The sequence below is a fragment of the Hyaloscypha bicolor genome (genome assembly GCF_002865645.1).
Source record: "Hyaloscypha bicolor E unplaced genomic scaffold K444scaffold_73, whole genome shotgun sequence".
NCBI classification, from domain to species: domain Eukaryota; kingdom Fungi; phylum Ascomycota; class Leotiomycetes; order Helotiales; family Hyaloscyphaceae; genus Hyaloscypha; species Hyaloscypha bicolor.
The window spans coordinates 987,475-1,007,313 of NW_020194575.1; the positions used below are offsets into that span (position 1 = coordinate 987,475).

The 19,839-nt window shown below is 32.4% G+C and overlaps 3 protein-coding genes across 3 annotated transcripts; 2 read left to right on the forward strand and 1 right to left on the reverse strand.

Annotated features, from left to right (window-relative positions):
- The first annotated feature begins 13,406 nt into the window (after nt 1-13,406).
- K444DRAFT_403071 (uncharacterized protein) lies at nt 13,407-16,847 on the forward strand. The gene is made up of 7 exons (XM_024872540.1): nt 13,407-13,427; nt 13,685-13,848; nt 13,916-13,930; nt 14,032-14,123; nt 14,176-14,605; nt 14,671-15,195; nt 15,340-16,847. Exons 2-7 carry the CDS (start codon nt 13,775-13,777, stop codon nt 16,625-16,627), a joined length of 2,424 nt encoding a protein of 807 aa, XP_024736857.1. The 5' UTR covers nt 13,407-13,427; nt 13,685-13,774; the 3' UTR covers nt 16,628-16,847.
- A 121-nt stretch (nt 16,848-16,968) lies between these two features.
- K444DRAFT_529244 (uncharacterized protein) lies at nt 16,969-17,469 on the reverse strand (the record flags this gene model as incomplete). The annotated part of the gene is made up of 3 exons (XM_024874790.1): nt 16,969-17,265; nt 17,323-17,379; nt 17,440-17,469. 3 exons carry the CDS (start codon nt 17,467-17,469, stop codon nt 16,969-16,971), a joined length of 384 nt encoding a protein of 127 aa, XP_024736858.1.
- A 487-nt stretch (nt 17,470-17,956) lies between these two features.
- On the forward strand, nt 17,957-19,613 carry K444DRAFT_529455 (FAD/NAD(P)-binding domain-containing protein; the record flags this gene model as incomplete). Its single annotated transcript, XM_024874811.1, has 2 exons — nt 17,957-18,169; nt 18,219-19,613. The coding sequence occupies 2 exons, from the start codon at nt 17,957-17,959 to the stop codon at nt 19,611-19,613; spliced, it is 1,608 nt and encodes a 535-aa protein (XP_024736859.1).
- Nucleotides 19,614-19,839: the final 226 nt, after the last annotated feature.

Consider the following 19,839-nt stretch of genomic DNA (forward strand, 5'->3'; position numbering starts at 1 on the left):
TAATAGAGCTCCAGAACGTGATCTTCCCTGGGTCGCTAATATAATGGGGATATAAAATAAATAGTAATATAGATGGTAGAATGGGCTTCCATAGTATGGGATTACAGTATACGAGTAAGACGTGAAATTAGAGAATAAAGGTTAGTTGATTTCTAAGAACTAAGAAGGAGAGAGGGGTAATATAAGCGGACTACAGACTATACGGATATCCGGAGGTTATATAACAGAACCACGTAACTAATAGAAGTAAAATCCCTACTATAATATTAACTTAATCTTTAGTATTTCTATTAAGTTTAATACTATTATTAGTTTATTATAAAGCTTGAAATTAGTTAAAACTAGTAATTGAGAATCTAGAAGCTCTAGTATTAATTATAATTCTATAAAAGTAGTAAATATTATATTTTAATATATTATTAATTATAAATATCTAGATATTTTTTATTTATTTAATAGATTCTAAAATATAATTTTCGCCTATTATCTAATATATAAGAGAAAGGAAAATAAGGTTATTTATAAGAGTATTAGTTATAGAAATAGTAGAAGTAAAAGTAGTGAAAATAGCTAAAAAGCTTTTAATTAAAATAAAATAGAAATCTAAATAATATTTCTTTTATTTTTTTATTTTTATTAGTAAAGCTTTAAAAGTATTATTTTTTAGTTCGTTTTTATTATTTTTATTATTTACTTTTCTTTTAACTCTTATAATATACTATATATAAATACTACTAAAGTATTTATTAAAGTTATAAAAGTTTTAAAATCTAAATTAATAAATATTTCTATTCTTAAATTAAGTCTTCTTAGTTTTTTATTTCTTAATATATATTTCTATAAATAGTATTCGGGTTTCTTATATATAAAATATAATTTCGGAATATAATTATTATAATTATAAGGCTAAAAGTAATTATTATAAGTTCTAAAGTTGTAATTAAATCCGTATTAATAATTTTCGAATAAATTATAGCTTAAAAGTTTCAAAAATAATATTATTAATTAGTAAAATAGGTTTTAGTATTAATTTATTACTTTTTCTTATAAATAGTAATAGATAATTAGAGCTTATTAATAAGCTAGTTAAATCTATTAAAAGAGTCTGAAACTATATATTAATATATTAATAAGTCTTAATAAAAAATAATAATTTTATTATATAAAAATTCGATATTTTATAAAATAAAAATAGAGCTATATTATAATTAATATAGATTATTAATTAGTATTCAAATAGGTTCAAATTTATCTTTTTGGAATATTTAGTTATTAAAATTACTAAAATAATAGTATTTTATTTATTTAAATTTTAATAATAGAAATTAAAGCTTTTAAAAAAGTTATAAATATTTATATAAATTTTTTTATATATATATTAAAAGAACTAGTTAGTTATAAATATAGTTTTATACTAGTTCCTTTAATATAATAGAAAAAGCTTTTATTAATACCTCTTCTAAAAGCTTTATATATTAGTAAATAGTAAGAGAAATAGTAAGTTTATAATTAAAATTATTATTAGTTTTATTATATTTTTATTAGTTTTATTATATTTTTATTAGTTTTATTATATTTTTTATTAGTTTTATTATATTTTTATTAGTTTTATTATATTTTTATTAGTTTTATTATATTTTTACTATTTCTCTAATAAGTTTCCTAATAATAATAATAATAATAATAGATATTAATTAAAAGTTTTTCGGGCTTAATAGATCTAGTAATAGTAATAAAAGTAAAAGTAATAAATAGCTTTAATTTAGAAAAGATAAATAAATGCCTTAATTTAACTAACTAGTTAATTAAAAATATTTAATTTTCTTTTATTTAGTTCTTTTTAGAATAAAATAAACTAATATAATAAGTTTCTTTAAAAAATCTATTCTAATTAGACTATTTTTAATAATATTAGCTTTATATTAAATAGAAATTATATTATACTAAAATATATATAGTTCTATTTAATATAAATATTATTATATTAAAAGTATTTTTAAAGAACTTATAATTTAGTATAATTATATTAACTAAAGATTATATTATTAAAGTTTTTAAAGTTATTTTTAAATATATTCTATAAGTTCTTATTAGAAGTTCTATATAAGATATATTAATATAGCTTAATATTTAAATATTTCCGAAGATTTACTTTTATAATATTAATAGTATTAATTCTATTCTTCTATTTCTTAATTAATTTCTTTTTCTTTTTATTATTTATACTTAATTAAGTTTAGTTTCTCTTTAGTATATATATATATATATATATATATATATATATAATTTATAATAAAAGATATTTAAAAGTAAAATAGTTTATAATGAATTTATAAAAAGAATTTAATAATAAAAATATTTAAATATCTAAATATTTAGCTATTAGAAATATTAAAAATATTAAAATAAATATTTCGTTTTTAAATATTTTATTTATAATAAGAAATTTAAGAAGTGAAATATTATAATTCCGGGAAAATCTAAAGCTTAAAGAACTCGATTTAATAATAAAATCGAAGTTATAGTTAAAGAGCTTTAAAAATATATATAGAATATATATTTTAGAAAGAGAATTTTATAAATTCCAGTATTATATAAATAGAAAAAATAGTTTCTAAAAAAATAGTCTTAGAACTAAAAGAAGTTAGTTTTAAAAAATAATAGAAGTTAAATAAATAAATAAATAGTTAAATAGCTAACTATTTATTAATTAGTAAAAGCTAGTATCTTTTTTTAGGTTATTAAATACTTTTCTAACTAGTTAGATCTTTTTTAAATTTACAAATATTAACTAATTAGTATTAGTTTATTAGTAATATATAATACTATTATATAATATATATAATAGTATTATATATTAAATTAGTAAAATAATAAAATAGTTTTTATTTAAAAATAAAAATTATATTATTATAGTATTAATATATAATTCCTAAATCTATTAAGCCTAATAGAATCTAATTTACTAGTCAAGTTATTTATAGAATATAAGATTATATTTTATATTTTAAATTTTATATCTTATAACTATATATAACTTTTAAAGAAATAGTTACATTAATAATAAATAATAATTAGTTTTAAATAAATACTTTTTAATTAATAATAGTTCTTAATTTAATTTAATATAAATTTTAAAGTATTATTAAAATATAAATACTTGATTTTATTTCTAGTTTAGTTTTAAAATAAAGTATTTTAATTATTAGCTATTATATAATATTTGAAATTCTTATAAATAATAAAAAGTATATAAGTATTTTTATTAAAAGAAATAATTTTAATAACTTTTATATATTAATTATAATATATTTCCCTAAAAGTAATTTTTTAAAATACAAATTAACTATATTAGCTCTAGTAATTTTAATTAAATGAATTTTAATTTTTAAATTAAAGTTTATTAATATAATTTACTAATTTTAAAATATATTTTATATTTAAATAATTATATTTCTAGTATTAGGTTTTTAAAAAGATTAATATATTTGGTTTTAATAATATTAAAGTATATCTAATATTAAATTAGTTAAGCTAATATAATTTAGTAAAAAATTTATATATATTAGTTATAATAATTATTTTATTATTAATAATATAAATATTTCTTATAAAGAAATTAATAGATTTTTTTAATTTAAATAATTTTAAAAATTAATAATAAAAATATATTATTTAATTATATTTTTGATTTTAAAATAATAAATAAAGTAATAATTTCTTTATTTTTAATAAAAATTATTAATATATTATTAAAAATAATTAGAAATAGTTTCATATAAATAGTTAATAAAGCTAATAAAGCTAATAGTATCTTTTAATTAATGAAATTTAAGTTCTTTTTATTAGAATTAAAACAATTCTAAACTAATTTATATATAATATAATTTTTTGAATTTATAAAATATATAATATATATTTGAATTTCTTTTATATTTTAGTTTATTATTTAACTAATTTTCTTTATTTCCTTAAATAACTAGTACCTTTAAAATAATATTCGAATTAAAAATAAAAGATTTAGTTCTGAGTTTCTTCTTTTAAATAAAAGCATTTGCTTTAAATAATTTTAGTTTTAATTTATTAATATTAGCTTTAATAAACTTTTAAAGAGATTTATATAAGTTATTTTTTATTAAATAATTTATAAATTAAATATTTAAATATAAAAATCTTTAAAATTAATTTGTTTATTTCCTTAATTTTAATTATTTTGTAATTAATATAATTAATAAAGTTATTTTTTTAATATTATTAAAAGTAATAGTTTCTATTTATTAAAGATATAAGGCATTTTTTAAGCTTTTAACTATATAGCTTTTAATTTGAATCTTATTCTAAACTTAATATATAAGCTTAATTTCCTTGTATTATTACTAGATATTATAAATAATAAATAAATTTAATATTATTCTAGTAATTATTACTTAATAATTATTTATTTATTTATTTGAAACAAAATTAAAATAAAAGCTTAATTAGAATTAATAAATTATTATAAATCTTTAATAATAAAAAGATTTATAGTATTATTTATTTAGAAATAGATATTATTATTTAAGAAAGGCTCGATTTTTATATCTTTATAAATAATATAAATTAATTTTTTGAAATCCGGTATATTGAATTTTATAGAGAATTCTAACTAAAAATAGCTATATTTTTTAGTAAATTCTATTAATATAAAGCCGAACTAATAAATATAATTTTAGAAATAATTTAAATAAATAAATAAGTATTAAAATTAAGTAATACTTGAATTACTTTATAAAGTACTAGTCGGGCTCAAAATCTATTAGAAAGTAATTAATTTATTAATAGAAAATCGATATATTAGAGTTTAATAGTTTGTAAAATAACTAGATATAAGAAAATAAAGTCTAAAAGTAAAAAAAAAAGTATTTAAAATAAGAGTTTTTATTTTTATTATTTATTAGTAATATTAATAATACCGAGCCCCCTTTCTTTAATATATTATAAATTAGCTAATAAATCAAAAGTAATCAAAATAACGATATACTAGTAAGCTTAGTAAACTCGGCGAGTGACGCATGACAAATGAGAGTAGAGAACCCTAAATTAGTAGTTGAACCTGGTACTGGAAGGACTGGTAAGCTAGTACCAATTCAACAAAATGGCGAACTTAGTACTAGGAAACCCTTCCTCTATATCCCTCCGCCTTCAACTTGTGTGCCTCGGAGTCACAGAGGTTTCCAGCGGATTGAAACCACAATTTCTCCATCTTTACGGTTTTCTGCATTCGCACCCCTATCTCAGGAGCAGACTCGGCAAAAATACCGTATCGATAGTATTAATACTTGCCCCATAATTTAATTATTATTTAACTATTCTTATTTACTATTGTATTATATAACTTAAAAATTAAAGATTTGTAAGTATTAAGAATGCTAATAATTTGGTTTAAATATATATATAAAATAACTAAGTCTTTAATTAAAATATTAAAATATATTAAAATTATGATTTCTTGAGTTTTGCGATCCCGATAAGCTTATCGCTAAATTTATAGGCTAGAGGCCCCTAAATTTTTGCGCAAATTTAGCGACAAGGTATCGATACTAAAATTTCTGGTATTTTTGCCGAGCCTGCTCAAGAGCCCATTCGCTTAGGTTGGGTAGAACTCGAAAAGTTCAGAGCAACGTCTACTTTTATCTTTCAGAAGTTCAACTATGCTAAAGAGGTTTCCGAGGATCAGGAATTTTGGCTCAAGGACTATCACGATTATGGGCACTTTGATATTCCGAGGTCTTTTGGCTAGTTCTAAACAAAGAGCCCATGCATTCGGGACAATATATTTACCCCCAGAGATACAGCTCCAATCTCCTTCTATGTTCCTTCCTTCCCATTGCACCCCACACTTGCCTTATCCGTAGAAGGAAGAATAGGGGGAGAAGACCCTCGCCCCAATTATTCGGGGAAAACTTAAACGATACCCCTCCAGGTGTCGATCGGGGGTGTTAATCAGGGGTGTCGATTAGGTGCCAGGGCATTAACGACTCGTAATTGGCTACTTAAAGCTCTTTGCAGTCACGTGCTTCTTAACTAATAATAAAAGGATTTCTTTAAAATATAATTTTAATTTAAAGGAGTTTATATACCAATTAATTAAATTCTAGTTTTCAAGTCTAAAGCCGTATAAATTCTATTTATCCCTTATAAAGTAAATTAAACTTAAAGAGAAAGCTAGATTTCTAGTATTCCTATCCGAGCGTTTCTACTTTAGGTTAGTAGGTAGGTCTGCCCCGGACACCTGGGAGGCGGGTTTCGTTATACTTTTTCCCGAGTATCCGGGCTGCACGTAACCAATCAGCTGGCGGCCGCGTCGGCAGCTCGGTTACGGTTTAATTTAAGAACGCTAGGGAAGAAACTCGCGAATTTCCGATTTTCCCACCCCAACATTAAATTAGTCGCATTTTATATGCGAAATCACGATAAATTAATGATCGCATAGCACTGAAGATAATTAATTGGTTATATACGAGATTTTTAGTACTCAGATCGCCCCCCCTTATTCATTACTAAACCTCACGTACTTGCCCCTATATATAGACTTTTTTCTAGCCGGCAGGACCCTCCGGGCTCCATTATTATCTTCACTACCCTCTCTATCCCCTAGAGTATTAGCTGATCTATTAGAAACAAAAACGCTATCCCCAGTAGCCTCCAAATCGATTGCTCTGTTATTAAAGGTCTCCTCTTCCTCTAATCTCTTTCTCTTTCTCGCAGATAAAGCTATAGCTTCAAATTCGGGCTCTAAATTCGCAATCAGCCGCTAATTGGGCGTTTACTTGGGATATAGTAATTCCTTCTGGAAAGGCCCTCTCCTAGCTAGCTTGAATAGAAGCAGAAGCGGGAGTATCTAGCTCAGGGGTTGGAGATATTAATATTATACCAGAGCGGCTACTTTAGCCATTTTCCTGTTCTGGTAAAAGCGATTTTAGCTTGTACTCTTTATTAATATTAAAGCATATATATATATGCCTTGAATCAGTCTTTTTCTGTTAAGTAAATTGACTAATCAAGAGCTCAAGTGCCTTCTATTTAAAGGAAGATAGGCTGAGTGCCTCTATCTTCTTTATCTTCTTATTAATCTAATATTAATTAGCTTGTTTTAATATATTAAGTTTATAATTAAGGTTTACCTTAATAGCTAGAAAAGGAAAATCAAAGCTCTATTTAACCTTTTTCTATTCTGGAAGCTTATTTATTGAAAAATAAAGCTATTAATATAAAAAAAAATTTTTACGAGATATATAGCGAAATCTATAAATAAGAGCTTATTTTTATTAATTATATTAGTTATAATAATTATATATAGTAAAATAACTTACTATTTATATATCTTCTAAATATTACATGAAATAATAATATTTATAGAGCTCTATTTATTAAGATTAATATATATTTTATAGTATATACTATACTTTATCTATATTTCCTTTATATTACTAGATACTTTATAGGTATAAAAGATATATAAAGCTAGTACCTTATAATATAGTTCGACTAAAGGAAGTAGTAGCAAAGCAAGCTTTTCTTTTAAGATATTAATTATATTTGCTTATATAGTTTAACTATAAGTTCTATTAGATCCTAAATCAACTATATAATATATTAGCCTAATATTTATATAGAATTAAAATAAGGTTTATATCTTTAGGTATAGCCTCTATATATATCTTTAAATATACTAAAGTATAGTTTTTTTACTAAATACTAAGCCTCTTCTACTTAGCCCCAGATTGGGATAAACCCTTCTAAATAGTATCTAGAGTATTATTTTTATTAGTTCTATTCGAATTTAAAAGCTTTATAGTCTTACCTTAACTACTTCTAGTAGATCGGACAGAATTTAGAGGTTTACTTCTTAAGTAATTCTTTTATTCAGGGTTCTTATAGTTATACTTTAGATACCGAGAAATTAAAGGATATAGTTTATCGTTTATAAAACAGTTATTATACTAAGGATACTTAGGTTCAAGTAAACTTATTATATAAGTTTTAGGTTAAATAATAAGAAATTAAGGATATAATAAAATTAAAGGTAATAGATATTAAAGGCAAGTAAATATAAAGTATAAATTTTTAGCGAAAATCGAAGTGAATTTAGAATTAGAGAATAGTAATAACTATTTATATATATTAATTATTAAATTAAATTTAGAGCTTATATATTTGATATATATTTCTATTAGTATTTAGGTATTATTAATAAATTCCTAATTATTAGAATATCTATTAGTATTAATATATTATAAAATAATAAGTACTAGTATTTTCAAGCTACTAGAGCCTTTCCTATAAATATATACCTGAAATATTGAATTTTAAGAGATATAATAGTATAGCTTATAGTTAAGAATAAATATATAATAGCTATTATATTAGATTCCAAAATAGTATTCTATATATATAAAGATTGGAATTTAAAATTAAGAATATTAAAGATTTAGAACAGCTAGTTATATATAATAGACTATACTAAATACTTCTTAATATTTCTAGAAATATAAGATTAATAGCTCCTATATTTATTTAATAAAGTATTTATATATCTAACTTACTTATTTCAAGTTGAATTTCTAAACTAATTAGTTAATAAATAATAACTTTTAATAGAAATATAGTAGATATAAGATAAGGCAAGATATATAACTTTTTTTATATTATAACTTCTGAGATTTACTTTTTAAGTAGTATTAGACTAAATAAATATTACTAACTATATAGTATTATATTATATTTAGAAATTAATTATTAAATAACTATTAACTCTAGTATAAGATTTTAAGTTATAGAAATAGTTTACTATATTTCTTATCTATTTCCTTTTAGCCGGATAAATCGGCAAATATTAAAGAGAGATAATACTAAGTTTTCTTTACTATTATTTTCTCTCTCAGATATATATCTATTATCTATATACTAGCAAATATCTATACTATTAACCAGCTAGTTTGTAATACTAGAAATTCTTCGAAAGAATATTCCCTCTATTCTTAGCTTATTTATAATCTCAAGATCCTTATTCTCTTTATTAGAGTCTAGAAAATAAACAAAATCTCGATTAGAGGCTAGTATATCTCTGCCCTTATTTACAAATTATATACTATTCTAATTATTATAGTTCTTTACTCTAGCTTTTATAAGGCCTATAGTAACTTCTGGATATAGTACCTAATTATATATACTAATAGAAAGTAGTAAAAGACCTAGTTTTAGTATTAAATTACTTATAGTTAATATATAGTATATAATCTTGTCTTATAATATAAGATATACTAGTAGGTAAGCTATATCTTTACTAGTATTATATAAAGACTCCGTAATAGGGAGAGTAAATCCAGCTTTTACTAGATATTTCTAGTAGAACTGAAATATATTCTTTAGAAGATATATATTTATATTCTATTCTTTATATTCTTTTTGCAGTTTATAAAGTTTATTAATATTGACTAGAATACTATAGTATTTAACTTCCTTCTTTAAAAAGAAGTAGTTTTAGAAGGGTTATTTGTAAATAATATATAAATAATTAGGCTATTTCTTAATTATATAAATATTTCATATTCTAATAAACTTAGTAATTTATTCCCTAATAATTAGAAGATATATTATAAGTATAGCTATATAATTAGAAAGCAATTAATAGAAATATAGTTATTGAGAATAGAGCTTCTTGAAAAAGATTTTCTACTTATTTAATATACCCTAAGATTTATATAACTTAATAAATAATATCTATACTTTAAGGACTTGAAAATACCTTTACTAATTGGGCCTATTAAGCCTCAATTCATTAATTTGCTATACTAGTTCCGAACTAGTATATTTCTGAAAATTTATAGGAGTTAAATCCTGTTTTAATACTTGATATTTAGTATAGAATATAATAAATATCTGTAACTATAGGTATTTCTATTCCTTTATCAGACCGAATAAAAAGCAGTATTACTTGAAGTTTACTAGTAAAATCAAGATATTAAACGAGAATAGTAACTTAAGTAATAATTAATTAGGTTAATTTTAAATAAAATAAAGAAAGGGGGATATAGAGAAGTAAATTTATTAATATTACAACCTATACTAGTAAATTATATACTGCCTCTAGCTTAAGTAAATATAAAAGGGAATAATAGTTTACAAATATTATACTTATAGTATATCTATTTATAACTCTAATATAAATTCAAGAAATAAAGTATAAGTAGGTATTAATACTGGTATATATCTCGATTCTATAAAATTATAGCTAAGGAAATAGATTAGTAGTTATTAAGATAATGATTTTTAAAGGTAGAATATAATTATACTTACTTTATAGTAGCTATTAATTAATTAGATAAAATCAGGCCCTTTAATTTGGTATTTCTCTCTAGATAACTATATTTCTTTATACCGGTATTTAATTAATAAGATATTAATATTATATAAAACTAACTAAATTCGGTTTCTAGAAAAGGCTTTATTATCTGGTAAAGAGTTTATATAGATATAGAGAAAGCTTCTACTATAACTCCGGGTAGTCCTCTAATAGCTTTAATTAATTATATATTCCTTTAATATCTTTTATAATTGCTTCTTCTTAGCTTCTACTTCTAAAATAAGTATTCTATATTATAGTTCTATTACTTTTCGTATATTCTGAAGTAGATATAAATTGGAAATATTATATTCAAGTAATCAGAGATTATAGAGTATATTTATATCTATAGTACAAGTTATTAAAAAGAAGAATACTATAAGAGCCTATAGCTCCAGAGATAGAGTAAAATTAGAGTATTTCGATTCAGTTCTCTATTCTGTAAGTCACTTTTGAAGAGTTCTTATAGTAGTATAGAAGTTGTACTTGTTTTATAGTCTACTAATAATCTTATTATATATAATGTTTTGACTAAATAAATCAAGAATATATTCTTTAAATTGCTCAAGATCCTTCTTTAGGCAAGGTATTTTGATATACAAATTAAAGCAGATACTTAGAATAAAGAGGTAATAAGAAAAATAAAGCAATATTATAGGTACTGTAACAGGTCCGGACTAAAGATATATGTAAGGATTATGTAAAACAGAACCCAACCTAATATTTACAACTATCCGTTCCGCTGCGGCCAGCTTGGGGTGGTCCGTGCACACTGCTTTTCGCTTAATTCTAGCCAATCAGAGGACTAGATTTCCCCCTCAAATTGATCAATTCTATCTTTATCTATGAAATACATCAAAACAACCACGATCCTTATATAGATGAATATCGCATTGTTTACAGCCGTAAACAGACTCGTGCGTAGAGCTTTCCCTGCCTTGGTTCGATGCGATTTGAGCTAGTGCAATCCGCTTTCTTGGCCGATCCTTGAATCTCAGTCCTTTACAACATACACATATACCCCTTCTACTGAGATTTACGAGCTTATGTAAGCTCACAGGTATACGATTAGCTCCCTGGCTAATTCGTGATATTCTTCTCTTTGGACAGATCTCACTACTGCTTCTACCCTTAGTAACTAGTGTACAAATAAGCTGCCTCCTGAAGTCCTGCTGGCTCCTAAAGCTTACTTCCCTAGGTTCTGGTATATTACTATATAAAGCAAGTAAATAGCAATTAATTAGAACCGTACGAAGTAGCCAGTACTCTAGTGCTTGGTGCCCTCCTCGCTCTACGTGCCGTAAACCAGCGTTCTGGGCAGTCAGGTGATCAAACTCGTTAACTGCTCCCATGTGATAGTTATATCCATCCGCAATTGCAGGAATCGAGAGTGTCTTTATAGCCTGATTACCAAAGGATATTCGTACAGTCTTTGCTTTAGAAGAAGTCTCCTTAGGCCTCTTCCTTCGCCGTAAAATACGCTCGTTACTTGATATAAAGGAAGACATCATTAAAACAAAAGCTTGATCCTTCTACCCCACATGATACACTTCTCTATTAGGTATATACCTGGAATACGTTTCACCCCAGGGCATTGCATCCTTTTTATCCGATTTTTGAAGGTCAAGAAGCTCCTTAATAACCCCCCCCCCAGTTGTCCTGCAAGTCCCAGTAATTGCAACTCCCTGGGTACGAGCGTATTAGACGAAGCGAGTAGAAACAAAGAGATTATCAAGGTAAATGTAATATCCAGAACCTTCAGGAGGTTTAGGTAACCTTTTAATCAAGTACAGGACTACTGCTTGTGTCTTATTTCCACCATTTCCAGCCTTAATTGTCCCACCAAGCTCCCTGGGAGTACGTACTCCCACAGGGCCATTTCTTTGACCAGGAATATGCCAGTTCTATACGAGTAAGAACCCCCTCTGGGCTGCCCCCCATACCTTATATCCAGTAGGTGTAGGCTTGTTTGGAACAGTAGTTGTTTCCTTTGATCGACCTTCAAATCGTACGATTATCTCGTCCACTGCCAAGTCCCTTCCAGGCTTCCAAACGCTCATATTAATCGACTGAATGTGTATACTTAAGGCTTCAACCTACTCGGTAGTTTATTAGCTAGTTTCAGGAAAAGGGTAGGGAAAATGGAGGTTACCTTCTCATATGGGCCTTGTTCCTGATTTCCATGGAATCACATGCGCATATGAAGCTCCTGGAACCTGTCCCTACTCATATAGCTTGCAATTGGGTGATCGGGAGTAAAGTCTTTCGTATTCTAGTAATCTGCGATCTCATTACATATATATAAGGTCATATATATACGGATCGCAAAGTAGATGTAAATCTCTCCACTGCAAGTCGGGTACTACTCTTTTGCTCTTATACGAGGGCACGAATCGTCCTGAGGCTCTCGTCGATACTCGTTCGTCTTCGCAACTGTCAAATTGATGATTTCAGGTGTATAGTACATAGTAAATAAGGTAATGGGGTCATCGGGAGAGGTGTGTTCAGGTAGGTTGATTTCCCAGTCGAATTGGGGTAATTACATAGGCTTAAAGGTACTCCCCTGCTTGCGCAGTGGATCCTCATTAGGCCGGAGGGTCCCTTTATCGGTAGAATCGAATACAGTATCTTCAGGCATTGTGGTTGTGGTGCAATTGAGTGTTTAAGTGGTTTATTTACATGTAAACACAGAAGTATGGTTTTGGTGTTCCTCCGGAATATTAGTTTTTCCGGAACCGAACACCCCCAAGCTGGCCGCAGCGGAACGGATATATATACTAATTATAGAATACAGTATCAGAATCATTTATTGGTATATATATATCGATATTATTAACTGGAATTCTATAGCATATTAGTAGTTATTTAATTCCTGGTGTTTTATTGATTTTGCGATTTCGTCAATTTTCACATTCTTGGAGTTTCTTCTCTAGCGTCGCTAAATCAGCCCGTACTCGGTACAATTTCGCATCAATTTCAGGGATGCACAGGGAAAAGTTGCATGGCGGTAAACCCGAGGACCACGAACACGAATGGGAGAAAAGTAAGTCCCCCGTCAGTGGCCTCAATGTCCCTCTGATTCAACCCCATACTCTGATCCTAACCCCATGGGGCTTCCATGTCTTAGAACTAGGTTACTTCCCCGCACTTTTACGGCGCAGCTTAGCGTCTCAGGAAGACGGTCATGTGCACGCAAGTACAAGCAAGGTCTTACTTCTAATCGATAACGCCTACATCAACTACCGAACCCCTTTCACGACCTCAATCACCATCTCAATTTTTGCTAATTAAAAGCTTGAGCAACCTCAAGCGACTCACACGAAGCTGTTGGTATTTGTACCCCTCGCCGCACTCCGAAGACGACGCATCCAATCCAAACACGGTGGAGCCATGTCTCCATCTCCGACAGCATCTGATGAATCAACGACACACTCAACCAGCTTATCCTGTGAAGCTTGCCGAAGGTCCGTACTATCATATCCAATTCTACCTCCCCTCCGTCGAATTCCCGCTCATTGTTTCGACTCATAGGCGCAAAATCAAATGGTCAGTCAGCACCATGATCGTGATTCACTATGGCAACCAAACAGTATCCATGTTCCAAATGCAGCATTAAGTCACACACGCTAAACAAAAGCCTTGAACAGTGGTCGAGAGCGCCCTGTGTGTTCATTGTGTCTGAAGTCACGCCAGACTTGCTTCTATCGTGAAGGTCCGCTAAAGCCGGGCCCGAAACTTGGTGTGTTCTGGTTGCCCACGCTCATCTGCGCTGCTGATTCATGTAAACAAAGGTTCAAAGCAAGGAGATCGGAAACGTGCTCGCACTGGAGAGGCTCGAAGCACCACCGGCGAGGCTGAAGATGGCCGGGATAATGACTGTGCCGGTTTGGTCAAGTTATCTGACACCAACCATGCTGTGGGTTCGCAGACAATGAGTGGGCAATATGGCCAAGAAACCGGCCTCCTGTCAGGATGCAACTTCGACTGTGCGCCTACCAGAAGTTCTCTGGCTGCCGCTATCCCTCAACCCGAGTCTTTAGACATGCATGATCTGTCCTCTATTGTTCATCCTTCACACGAGCCTACCTTCGACATCTGTGGGGACGGAAATAGGGAAACTTTCCCAAATCCAGCCGAGATCGTGGGAAAATCGGCTGATTCGGATATGATCACGCTTGCATGCAAAACACTGTACATTTCACCAGAGACCTTGAATGCCCTGTACGTGAAAGCCTCTAACCTCCTTTGTTCTAGCCTAACTCTAACTCACTACCTCCCCTCTGTAGCATAGATTCTTATTTTACCCACATGACATCGTTCTCGCTATTCCGCCCTTCCCAATTTCGGCCCAAACTTGCTTCGATCACCTCTCAGGCACAACTTACAGCTCTTTTGGCAGCCATGTTTTCGTTCTCTACTCGATTCGTCGAAGCGACCAACGATCAGGACATAAGCTCAACTAACCATGGCCAGCCCTGTGCAGCATCGCAAGTCGAGCGATTCAGGGCACTCTCCCAGCTCCATATAGACCAGGCATTTCGGGAATGTGGAGATAGCAGGCCTACACTGGTGCTGTTGCAAGCTCTGGCACTTTCAACTTTCCAACAGTTGATAAGGGGTGCCCGCGGGCTTGCTTGGAGATCCCTAGGCACATGTGTTCGAGTTGCTTACGAACTTGATCTTCACCTGGTGGACTCAGATGAAAGTGATAAAGACATACTCTTTACGGGCAAGACAGGGCAATCATGGTGTTTGGACGAAGAAAAGAGGAGGATTTGGTGGGCTATCTGGGAGATGGACACCTTTGCCAGGTGAGTTCTACGTGGCTCTTGATTTTCAATCCTGGGCAGGAGTTCCTCGTGCTTCTCTTTCAGGCTGTCTTGAAGACACACTATGAGAAGGAAAAGTCGGGGCTTCTCTGACTCTGTCAAGGCCATCTTCTAATCTGCATACAGTACGGTACGTCGTTGCCCTACAGCGATTGACTGGTCTCAGAATGAAACGAAGCTTCCCATCGACGACGAGTTCTGGTTCCGCGACGAATTTCGACAAAGCTGCTACCTAGGCCCAGATGCCATGACTCGGTGGAGGGACCTTCAACAATGCGGGAACAAATCAGCAAAAGCCTGGTTTATTGTTGTCAATTCGATGATGAGGCAAGCGCAACAGCTTTCCCACCCAAGAACGAGACATGTTCCAGTATCTGCATTGCCTCAACAAAGATCCAGTATGAGGGCTGTCAGATCGAATGCTGGAAAGACTTGCGAGGAAATATCCGAAAGCCTCGGTGTCTTGGAAAACGCGTTGCATTGCTTTTCCATGGCCTTACCTTCGCATCTAGAGTATCATCACGAGAAACTCAGTTTTCCAGTCACCGATTCCAACTCCTCCCTTCTAATGCTCCAAAGCTCAATATACAGTATCTATGTCATGATGCAGTTAACGAAATTCATGATGTATCACCACGCTGTCTTTGGGGGCGGTCGGCGAGAGCATTGTCAGGTGAAGGCATCTTCAGCTGAGAATATACCCACGCCACCTGCTGAGCCGATCAATCCATCTGAACCAGATCCGGATGGTCTGAGTCGATACGCGGAAGCTGCAGATGATATACTCATGATCGTCAGTCGTAGTTCGAGTCACCATGTTCAATATGTCAATCCTTTCCTAGCGAGCACAATTTGGCTTGCCGCCGCGGTGCAGCTCGTGTATAAATTTTTTGGGTCTCCCGGAGCCAATAAGGACCTGACTGAGTCTAAATTTGAGGTTTTACGCCTCAACTACATGCAATTCGTCGAACATTGGAAAACATCGACCACCCTGCAAGGCAACCTGGAGATATTGAGGAAAGCACTTGATCTTATTCACGCGCGCAAGAAGTCTCCTCAGCCATACCATTCAAGGGCTGAAAGCAGCAAGGGGAAGCAGATTGCAGCTGTTGCAAACATGACCGATTCAGAGGAAGTCAATACAGATGTACAGGCACTGAGCTCAGATGAAGCAAACAATTTGTGGATTCAGACCGAGATTCTTGGCATTTCCGTCGAACCTGACCCTTCTGCTTTACATGAGACACAAATCGAACAAACAAAAAGAGTCGACTTTGATCAACTTGCTGGATTTGACAATATGGATGAAAATTTCGAAGACTTTATATTCGACACAGGACTTACCACGGAAATGGATCTGGACATGGCATACGACATAAACAGTTTTCTTCAAGCTCAACTACATCGAGACTAAATACAACGACCCCATGCACCATCTTGTTCGATTCGGTTTGACATTAGGAATGAGCGGGATGTTTGCGGTCCTTACTGAAGCTTGAATGCCTTTGTTGGATCAAGTCCGCACGTGAAATCCGCCTTTCCGGTCTTCATATCTGCGGGATATGACAAATGCTCATGAATCCATTTCCATTTGCCATCTCTCTTCTTGGCGATACCGGTTCGTCGGAAAGTTGTGTCAAAGGGCGTGCCACCCGCTGTGCCCCATGTGTGTTGGATCCTACGCATCAACATCAGCATTTAGGAACTGCATTCATACTTTCGTTAGGATATAGTTTCGAAATCTGAGGCTGAGAATTACATGGTAGAGAAGGCCGAGTCTTTCGAGAGACATGTGATCTCAATGTCCTTGAAATCCATCTGTCCGTCACCCCAATAAGGAAAGATGGCATCGAAATGCTCGCCGAAATGTCCCCGCGGAGTGTTGCCAAACATGTCATACGACAGCATTTGATCGAAGTCGTAAAAGCGACGAGCGCCGGCCATGCCGTTCACCGCGTCGTTGACCGACTCGTGGTTCCAGTATTGAAGCCAGCCTTTGTAGAGCTGGTCGAGGATTTCTTGTTCCTCGACTTTCCACTCGGGATTGTGATCCTGAGGGGCAATGAGGATCTCGGCGAGGTCAAATCATAGGGACTCAAGTACACGCACCTTGTTTTTGGACATGCTTAACCATTCATATGTCTTGTCAATGCTTGTGTATGCCGACTGTTGGAGATTCTGGTTATCATTTATTTAATGCATGGCAATCCAGGAAGTTCGACTCACAGCTTCCTTGACAAAGCCATTTTTGTTCATGTTGAGGGTGTTTTGAGCTAGAATTTCTAGGTAGTCTGAACAATAAAGCAGGTGCTACTTTGCAGAGGTTCGTTTGAAGTGCCGCACTTGTGAGGAGTCGCGTCAATGTCAAGGAGAGAAGGAAACTTTATAGAGAGAAAGAAATCCGTCCGTTCACCCATAAGACACTACTGAAGGCAATTAGAGTGGTCCCAAGTGCCACTCAACTACGGGTGATTCTGCGGTTCGTATTGTACCGATTCTTACTGCAGCCGGAGCATTCTAAGGGGAGGCTCGGCACAATTTATCCGCCCTCAGTGACATCAAGTAAACATTGCGAGGAGAGCGGGGTCTGAAGTCACACTCACGGACTGTTTCAGTGACCAATTTGCCTCGAAAGCAATGCAAAAGCAGTTTGTCTATATCAATTGCAGACTGTCCCCAGGAACTCACTCCACCCTCTGTTGGAAGAGCACGATAGATTTGTTTTCTTACACCACCAATCATCATGGGATCAGTTGAACAACAGCAGTATGATGCCATTGTTGTTGGAGCAGGCTTTGGTGGATGCCATGTCCTAAGGACATTACGAGAGAGGGGCTACAAATCAATAGTTCTCGACAACGCAGCCGATATTGGCGGTGTTTGGTACTGGAACCGCTATCCAGGAGCTCGCGTGGATAGCAAGGTACCGCTGTATGAATTCTCGGATAAAGACCTTGTATGTACCCTTTCTTCCACTGCTGAAACTAGAGACTGATTCATTCTAGTGGGGAGACTGGTCATGGAGTGTCAAATATCCTGGGCAGAACGAAATCCAAGAGTACTTCCAGCACGTCGAGTCAAAACTTCACCTGAAGAAGGACATCAGATTCAATACCACTGTTACCACTGCCAATTTCGATGATATCAACAATCAGTGGCATGTTCATACCAATGACGGATCTGTCTTTGTATCGCGATTTTTCATTCTCTGCACAGGCTCATTCTCCGAACCATACATCCCCAAATTCGAAGGTTTGGACACATTCGCAGGGCCGAAGTTCCACACTTCGGCGTGGCCCCACGGTGGGATTGACTACAAGAACAAGAGGGTTGCGGTTGTGGGAAACGCATCTAGTGGCCTTCAAACCATCCAAGAAATCGCACCGGATGTCAGCCATTTGACGGTTTTCCAGCGGAGCCCAACCTTTGCTATACCCATGCGACAGACCAAGTTGAATAGCAAAGATCAAGACAAGAGTAAATACCCGCAGATATTCGAGAGCCGTAAGAACAACTTCGCGGGAATCGACCGCCAGTTCAATCCCCAATCCGCTCTGGAAGTCTCAGATGAGGAACGCACGAAGTTCTTCGAAGAATTATGGGAACAGGGAGGGCTCTTGTTCTGGCTAGCTACCTACCAAGACGTCATCATGAATAAGGAAGCCAACAAGTATGCCTACGCCTTCTGGCGCAGTAAAGTGCTCCCTCGCATCAAGAAACCCGAGGTCGCTGAGATCCTTGCACCAGAAGTACCTCCGTACTTCTTCGGAACCAAGCGTGCGACGCTCGAGCAGAGATACTATGAAGTCTACAATCAGGACAATGTCGTTCTGATCAACACCCGTGAGAATGCAATCAAATATGTCGTTCCCCAAGGCATCATTAGGGAAGACAACACTTTCCACGAGCTCGACATCCTGGTCCTCGCAACCGGCTTCGACTCGGTCACAGGCGGCCTCCTCGCAATCGACATCAAGGGTCTAAAGGGGCAAACCCTACGTGAAAAATGGGCACATGGAACCTGGACCTCCCTCGGTGTCATGACGTCTGGTTTTCCCAATATGTTTTTCACTTACGGCCCCCAAGGCCCCACCACTTTCTGCAATGGCCCTACGTGCGCTGAGCTCCAAGGAGAATGGGTTGTTTCCAGTATGGATTTCATGAGGGAGAAGGGCCATACATTCTTGAACCCGGATGTGGGGAGCGAGAAGGCGTGGAGAGAGCATGTTAATATGATTGGTAATATGAGCTTGTTGCCCCTGACGGAGAGTGAGTATATGGGGACGAATATTCCGGGGAAGACCAAAGAGATGTTGAATTATTTGGGAGGACTCCCAAGCTATGTTCAGAAGTGCAACGACCTTCTTGCTTCTGGGTTTGAGGGGTTTGACATTAAGTAGTTTGAGAAGATTGTTTAAGTTTTTAAGTGTTTTGCTGAAGTCGTTTGAATCTAATTCCATTAGAGTACCTTCTGATTATTTAGTACGCAACTGGTTGTTGTGGTGTGTAAATGCAAATAAATGCAATCCTTTTGACTTGAACGACTTTGGCCAACCACTTCAACTAATGCATTCGCAATATATGTAGCAATATGAAAGACCACCTATTATTAGAGGGTCATGGAAC